General features: G+C 45.3%; 1 protein-coding gene across 4 annotated transcripts in view; it reads left to right on the top strand.

Annotated features, from left to right (window-relative positions):
* XG (Xg glycoprotein (Xg blood group)) overlaps positions 1-7,398 on the top strand; it is a 43,843-nt gene extending 36,445 nt beyond the window's left edge. For all 4 annotated transcript variants that reach the window (XM_075999585.1, XM_075999584.1, XM_075999583.1 and 1 more), the window contains 3 exons: positions 416-451; positions 2,314-2,430; positions 5,751-7,398. In XM_075999585.1, the coding sequence (XP_075855700.1) occupies positions 416-451; positions 2,314-2,430; positions 5,751-5,767 (170 nt within the window). In that variant the 3' untranslated portion in view covers positions 5,768-7,398. The remainder of the gene's footprint in view (positions 1-415; positions 452-2,313; positions 2,431-5,750) is intronic.
* Positions 7,399-8,639: the final 1,241 nt, after the last annotated feature.

Raw genomic sequence — 8,639 nt, forward strand, 5'->3', positions numbered from 1 at the left:
TTCTATGTGTTGCACATGCATGTGCATGTGTGTGTTTGTGTGATGTATGTGTGAGTGTGCACACGTGCATGCCTGTGGGTATGTGCATGCATGCGTCCTCTTCATGTGCTTATCTTGCCTGTGTGTGTTGCATGTGCACATGTGTGTATAATCCCCACCCCTGAAACGAAAGCTGCCCGCCCCCTCCCTGTAGCTCCCGGTCCCCTGTCCCCGTTAGACGCTGCACGTGGCTGCTCACTGCCCCTTCCCCGTGCTGCCTGCCTGTCCTGCCTCCCCGACGAGAACGCAAACCCTGAGAAAACGGGGATTCTTGCATGCTGTGCTCATTCTCCCATGCTCGGCCACGCCCGGCCACAGAAGGCACTCAGCGAGCCCTGCTTAATAAGCTCACACGTGTGTCCTTTCCCCCCTGCAGGTGGAGACGAACATTCGACATACGGCAATCCCCAAGGTAACCGACTGACTCAGTCGCCCCGGTCGTTGATAAGCACGTGCTGCTGCTCCTCTCTGGGGGAGGGGCCGTGCAGGCATGCCTGATCCCAGCCTCACGACTTCTGCGTAGCGCTTTTAGTGCCTCTGCGTGTAACGGGCCTTCTGGACGAGGCTGTCTGAGGTTCAGAATAGGATTGACGGGAGTCCAGAGGGAGGGGAGGCAAGGGCTACAAGATGCCTCTTAGCTTTCCGAGCAAGGCTTTGCGTGATGGCTGGGGGTCCCCAGACCTCTGCGGGCACCACAGTGACTCCCCTGTCTGTGACCAGCACACAGGGCTGGCCAGGGGAGACGCTGGTGGAGCCTGCACTTCATACAATCTCCGTAGGAAAGAGCCTGCCCGTCTTCACACGTATGTGAAGAACAGATCTGAGGCCACTAAGACTCTGGGAGACCGGCTTTAAGGACAGTTCGTCTGTGGGAAGGAGATGAACAGGCCAGCTGAGTTAGAGTCCAGGCAGGGGAGGTAGAAAAAAAGAGGTCAGTGCAGAGGGCCAACTGGGTAGTGAGAATTGATGGCACTTGTATTGATTTGCCGTGGAATGGCAGAGAGGAAAGAGGCATGTATCAGTCAGCTATGCTGCGTAACGAAAGACCCCAAAACTTAGTTGCTGGAAACAGCAACTATTTATTGCGATCACTATCGAGTGAGTCATCAATTTGGGCTAAAACCATCCATTCTGATGGCCTCTGATCGTGCTTCCTTGTCTGTGGTCGGCTGCAGGTCTGGCCGGCCATGTATGGCCATGTTGGCTGGGTCTTCTCATGTATCTGGGGCCAGAGGTGGGACGGATCAGTTCAGATTCCCGTGGGCTCTCCCGTGCCTCCCAGAGGCCGGGGTACGTTGGATCACGTGACAGCCAGGCACGGTCCTAAGAGGATGCGGACAAGAGTGCCCGGGCTTAGAAGTGGCTCAGCTGCACTTCCGCCGAAGTGCTTTGGCCAAAGCCTAGATTCTTGGGAAGAAGACGTGGACCCCACCTCTCCATGGGAAATGCAGCGGGTGTGGATATAGGAAGCGGAAGAGTAGAAGGCAGCCAGTCTCGCCCCAGGAGGCAGGGTGAGGAGGGGCTGCCAGACGTAGAGCAGATTTTCACGCTCTGTCATAATTCTTTTCCACCTAACACGGCAGCCCCATTTGTGGGTCAGCCACACATCCATCACCTTTGCCAGGCCAGGTGCTGGCCCAGGTGTTCCACCCAGTCCGATACAAGGCATGCAATGGCAGCCGGGGGCGGGCAAAGGGGGAGGGGCACATTATTTCAAATCGAAACAATGATTTCATTTCTTCTTCCCTTTTTTTTTTTTTTTTTTTTTTTTTTTAAGTCGTGTTACCCCAAGGTTTCCCTCTTTGGTTCTTTGTGCCGAGTCACCAAAGCCTTGTAGTAATTTTGCCTTGGAAGCTTCAACGATGCTCTGTGTCTGGCGCGTGCTTGTATCCAAAGCCCCCGCAGGCCTTTGAAAGCAGGTCTGCCTGGCACTTTTTTATTGAGAACATATATATATTATATATTTTTTTGGCATGGGAAAATGTCTCATATCTAAAAGTGTGCAAGTCGATCAAATTCAGCAAACCAAATGCCAGGTGTCTCCTCTGTGCAAAGCCGTCCTGGATAGGTAAGATGTGGTTAACAAGCTTTGCATTTTGTGAAAACAGAATCGTTTCCTAAAAAAAGATTCTTTTTTTTTTTTTTTTGCTCTTTTTCCCAGTGGATACAAGAGTGGGTGGGGATGTGATAGGGAAGTTATTTAAAACAAGCGGCGTTTCCCCTGCTGGCTGTGCTTTTCTCAGGTGAGCTTGCTTTCTCTCTCAACACCTACAGGCAACATGGTGGCAAAAATCGTGTCTCCCATCGTGTCCGTGGTGGTAGTGACCCTGCTGGGCGCGGCCGCCAGCTACTTCAAAATGAACAGGAGGGGGAACTGCCTCAGGACCAACGGCAAGTGTGGCTCAAACCATTCATTTCCTACTTATAAAACCTAGCTTTTTTTAAAAAAAAAAAAAACGCTTTTTGGTGTATTTCACTAGCTATGTTATTTCTGGGTGCTTTGCCTAACTAAGTGATTTTATTTATTATTTATTTATTTTTTAGACAGAGTCTCGAGTTGTTGCCCAGGCTAGAGTGAGTTCCGTGGCGTCAGCCTCGCTCACAGCAACCTCAGACTCCTGGGCTCAAGCAACCCTCCTGCCTCAGCCTCCTGAGTAGCTGGGACTACAGGCATGCACCACCACACCCGGCTAATTTTTTCTATATATTTTTAGTTGGCCAGCTGATTTCTTTCTATTTTTAGTAGAGACGGGAGTCTCGCTCTTGCTCAGGCTGGTTTTGAACTCCTGACCTCGAGCGATCGGCCCGCCTCGGCCTCCCAGAGTGCTAGGATGACAGGCGTCAGCCAGCGCGCCCAGGCTACGAAGTGATTTTAAATTGGGATTTTTATGTACACGCGGAAGATTGAGAGAAACTAACACATGAGTTTTAACGAAGAATGCTTATCCTTTTTTACTTATTTTTTACCTGTTTCTTTCTGATCTGCAAGATTTGGTTTGACTACCAAGGATCTTAAGTGACTAACGTAGACTGGAAGATTTATAAGCATGGGGGCTGCATTCAGCTGGCCCAGTGTGGTTCCATTGCGTTTTGTTTTTGCTGAAATTGTAACCACAGCTGAGTCAGGGAAAACACCGGGGTTGAACATGAAATTTTTGCACTGTCCTCACTCCCAAGGAAAACTACAAAAGCACGAAATGATAAGCCTTTGTCCGACTTCAGAGGCTAAACCCAGACACTAGGGAGAAAATAGAGGTGCCCTGTGGCTTCCCAGCTCAGTAATGGGTCTTGGCTCCTGGGTTAGAGCAAAGGACTCCCTTAAAGATATCTCGGAAACAATCGTCGGAGGAGAGAGAGTGAGGATGTTTCATTGAAGAAACAGTGACTCATATTTTTATCTCAGGATCTCTGGAGGTTTGGTTCTCAGACCACCCATGTCAGAATCTGTGTGGGGTTTGCCGGGGGGGAAGCCTTGACCCCACACTTCATTTATGTCCCTGGAGAAAACAAGAAACAGAAGAATCCTATTACCCTTGTCTTTTTTTTTTTTTTTTTAGAATGGGTGTTTGACCTCAAAATCGTAAAAACCTGCCCTTGGGCTCCCTCTGCTGGCCAATGGGTGGTACTAATCAGCATCCTTTTGGGGCAAGCTTCTGTCTACACAACTGTCCCACCCTGAAAATTTAGGGGGGAAACTGAGATTCTGGAAAACAGCCTTAATTAATGCCCTGGTAACATGAGGTACCATGAAAGAGACACCACGAGTTAATTTTGGCGGCATCTGTGGCCGCTGTTTGTAAACATTCATTAAGCCAGGCTGGAATGGGGTGAGCAGAGAGAGAGATCCTGGTGTCCCCCAGGACAAAATGCAAGGCTGGCTTGGTAGGGGGAAGGGCACACCAACAAACTCAGTAATCAAGACTAATATTTTAGTGTGATATTTTAAAAAGAAAATCAAACTGGCAAACTACAGCCTGCAGGCCAGCTGCCTTGTTCGTGTAAATAGTTTTGTCGGGACAAGGGCCGGTTGAGTCTCCAAAACAGGTGGGGTTTCTAAAATGTGCATCATGCCCCCTTAGTTTATCTGAAGTGGAGGCACTTTTTTGTTAAAGCGATGTCGTGTTTTGAGGGTTGTTTGTGCCCTGTGGCTGCTACCTGATACATAATCTGTATCATTTCTCAATTATAGTTTAGTGAGAATTTCACCAAGTATCTCCAGGCGTGAGGTTTTATCTTCCCTTCCCTTAAAGTTCCTGAGCTCAGAAGGAAGGAAGATGCAGACAGGGTGATACAGCCTTTGGAGGGACCTCTTCAAGGTGGAAAATGACCTCTCCGTGTGTCCTGGGTGTATGTCACCTCGCTGATTACAGAACTTGCGCACCATCTAGAAAATATATGCACAGCGTGTCCATGTAGAGTTTGGTGTCTAGAGGAAGTCAGGGACCCTGTGAACTCAGCTCTAGGGTCCCAGGCTCATGTCAAGGAACCCCAGCTGTCTGCCCTCAATGCCAAGCTAGGTCAAGAATGTTCTATCTCTCCTAAAGGATGGTGTACATGGTATCCTTGCCCACCTTGTTGGGAGAGAGTTATGGAAACCGAGGAGCTACATAGATGGCAGCAAATGTCTGTCACTTAAAGTAGATATTTGAGCATCATGCTTTGCTTTTTACTTTCTAAAATGGAGCAAATAACATCACCCACTTCAGAGGTTATAAAGACCCATGAGACCATATTTATTATTATTAATAATAATAATAACAAAAGAGCTCAGGCTAAGTGTGGCAGCTCAGTCCTGTAATTCCAGCACGCTGGGAGACCAGGCTGAGGCGGGAGGATCACTTGAGGTTGAGAGTTCAAGACCAGCCTGAGCAAGAGTGAGACCCCGTCTCTACTAAAAATAGGAAAATTAGCCAGGCGTGGTGGCACGTGCCTGTAGTCCCAGCTACTTGGGAGGCTGAGGCAGAAGGATCGCTTGAGCCCAGGAGTTGGAGGCTGCAGTGAGCTATGATGACGCCACTGCACTCCAGCCTGAGTGACAGAGCAAGACCCTGTCTTGTGAATAGATAAATAAATATATAAAATATTTAAAAAGGATTCATACAAATATTAATGTTAACCAAGAAGAGAATTACTCAATTCATTTCAGATGGTCTAAACACTTAAAAATGACAAATCATATAAAAACAAATAATGTTTTAAAAACTAATATTTTTCCTCAAATATAACTTTTTAAATTTAACTTAATTTTTCATATCAACAAATAATAATTATAGCTTTTCACAGAGTACATAGCGCCATTGCAATATGTATAATAATATAAAGGGATCAGATTACAGTAATTAGGGTATCTGTCATCTCACATGTTTATCTTTTCTTTGTGTGGGGAACATTCAATATCCCCCTTCTAAGCTATTTGAAACTATGTAACATATTATTGTTAAGTATAGTCATCCTACAGTGGTGTAGGAAACTAGACCTTATTCCTCCCATCTAGGTGTAACTTTGTATCCTTCAACAAATTTCTCTCTTCTCTGTTACCTTTATCCTTTCTAGCCCCTATTATCCTCTGTTGTACTCTTTACTTCTATGACATCAACTTTTTTAGCTCCCAGATATGGCATTTTTAACAATTGTTTAATACCTGTTTTGTTTTGTTTTGTTTTGTTTTTTGGTCCCACCTATGACTTTCTTCTTCTCACCTTCCCTTTCAGCACCAGCGAACGTCTGAAGACATCCAGATCCCTTTGAGAAAAACTCAACCAAGACAGGAACCCCATTCATTCTTGGCATAACCCGCCGTGCTAAAGCGTGTTCTCTTCCGTGTGAAGCGGGTATGCTGCCCCCCCAAAGAATTCCCAGTGCCCTGGATGTGGTGTGGTCACAAAGATTTGTCAGATGGTGGGATCTCGAGTTGTAGAAAGATGGCTTGACCTGTTGGTACAGTCGTGCATGTGCACAGAGAAACTCCAGCCCTCTGTCCTGAGCGCTTCAACTACCTCATGGGGCAACATCACGCTCATGTCTCACCTGGTTCATGTCATGGTCAAGTCATGGTGGCAGCGGGAAGACCCACTATCTCAGTGGGGAGGGAATGTTATCACATTCTGAGAGATGAAGATCTTTGAGGTTGCCAAGAAGCTCTTTGAGGTCAGAAGAAGCTTGCCCTGCGCTAAATTCTTCAGCGGTGTCAAAAATGATTGAGCGCTGAAGTCCAAAGTGCTGGAGCATTCACCATCGCGAATGAAGCGGGGGTGAATTGTTCCTAACACGCAAAAATAGTATTGGGTCTTCCGTTCATCTCTGATGTGACTGCACACGCAATTATTATCGCCCACGGAAAACACGGCTGCGTTTTGAAATTTTAAGCGCAAAATTACCGAAGTTAAAAACCATCTAAGGGGAAGTCAGTCTTGGGATACTTTTTTTTCCTAGGAAATCGTACGGTTTTGCTATGTGTTTGGAGAAGAGGAGACAGAAATAGTGATTTTTTTTTCAGATGTTGAGCCTTGTCGTAGTATTTTTAGTCTTTGATCCTCTTTAAGGTACCAGTTCCTAAGGCAACAGCACTGCTTTCCTTGGTTTATACTTTTCCTATTCACTAAAGTAGAAAAATCTTAAATCCTTAGACATCTGAGAAGTCAGCTAGCTTTTTGCCTCTTTTTCAGAAATAATTTTGGGGAGAGGGGAAAGAAAGGAGGGTTCAGGCATACTGGTATACTTTGGTTAAAGTAAAGGTTAATGTTTATATAACTTTTAGACTTTGCCCTAAATATCTTAACCAGAGATTAAGACATTTTATTGCAATCTGGAGCTTGTATAGAGGAAGAAAAGGGGAAATCCTAAATATGAATGGTTTGCACTCACCGTTATGAATTGGGGTCTCCAAAGAGAAAAACTGAATGTAGAAAATGCTTCAAAGAGCCCCTTGATTTGGAAAAAAATCCCTTAAAAATAATAATCCAGATTAGACATATCAGAATTGCATGTCTCGTATCATGGATTTACCTATGATTTAAGCAATTTGAAGACTGTTTTGTATTTCCTATTTTAATACTGTATGTCTCATGACACTTCTCAATTCTTTCAAGAGGTTCCCTAGGAGTGGTGATGCCTTGTGTCAAATTACCATTTTCTACATAGCAGTTTCATTTCTGAGGTCAATTAAGTCTTTGTTATAGAGCATGCGTATTTTTGTGCGTACACATGCACACTCACACATGAACGAACGTACACAGGCATACCTAGATGGAATCTAAGCATTTTTTTAATGTTTAATGCATTCCATTTCCTGCAACTGCCATAATCCCATCTTTAATCATTTAAAATAAATGGAAAGGAAAAAAAAACTGGTTTGGGTGGTTGTGTCATTCGTCCTATATTTCACGTATAAAATTTTATGAGACGGCGGCAGTAGCAAGTGGCCCAGAAATCCTGAAGCTACAAAGCTTTGCATAATTTCCAGTAAATCCCTTTCCACACTCAACATACATCATGACCGTCTAAAACAAATATGGTTACAGAATTATGAGATAAAGCTCACCCGGCTGACAAGAGGAAAGCGTGTTTAGCGGTGAGCCCACTTAAAATATAAATATATTTGAAGAATGATCTCTTGGGTGCCATGGCACTCACTCCGAGGGCATCCTTCCCCTGCTGAAAAAGACGAGAAGAGTCGTGATAAAATGCAATCCCCACGCACGCGTTGTAGGGGAGAAAAGGGAAACATCGAATGCACCGTTGACCTTTGAACAACGTGGATTTGAACTAGGCAGGTCCACTTGTATGTGGAGGTTCTTCCTCCTCTGCCACCCCTGAGACAGGAAACCAACCCCTCCACTTCCTCCTCAGCCTAAAACAACATGAAGATGATGAGGATGAAGGCCTTTACGGTGATCCACTTGCACGTAATGAAGAGTGAACATGTTTTCCCTTCCTTATGATTTTCTTAATGGCATTGTCTTTTCTCCAGCTTACTTTATTGTGAGAATACAGTATGCAATACACAGAACATACCAGGTATGTGTTGGTGCACTGCTTATGCATGCTATCAGTAAGGCTTCCTGCCAACGGTAGGCTATTAGTAGTTAAGATTTGGGGGGAGTTAAAAGTTACCTGTGGATTTTTTGACTGTGGGGCGTCAGTGCCCCTGACCTTTGAGTTGCTCAGGTATCGGCTACACGAGTACAAAAATCACACACTCATCTCCTCTTGGTGGGAACCTGAGTGTACCTTGTGGTAAGCACATTGACACCTTCAGGTTGCATCGGGGAGAAGTCATGCTTCAAATTTTAAAAGGGCGAAGAGGGACATGCCAAGTGTGTGTGGGCTGTATTTTTTCATTTCTGCTTTCCTACACAGACTTAAAAATAACAACTTTTTTTTTTTTTTTTTTGGCCCAAGTATAAGCCACTATGTGCAAGTTGCCCCAGTTGTAGGAGGTAGTCATGCCTCTTCACCTTTGACTGCTAAAATTGGAAGATAAACCACACACACACACACACACACACACACACACACACACACACGGAGAGATTGTTAACATGCTGCTTTGGGTTGAATTATGTCTCTCAAATGCATATGTGGAAGTCCTAACCCCTAGT

The sequence above is a fragment of the Microcebus murinus genome, chromosome X (genome assembly GCF_040939455.1).
Source record: "Microcebus murinus isolate Inina chromosome X, M.murinus_Inina_mat1.0, whole genome shotgun sequence".
In the NCBI taxonomy this organism is placed as follows: Eukaryota; Metazoa; Chordata; class Mammalia; order Primates; family Cheirogaleidae; genus Microcebus; species Microcebus murinus.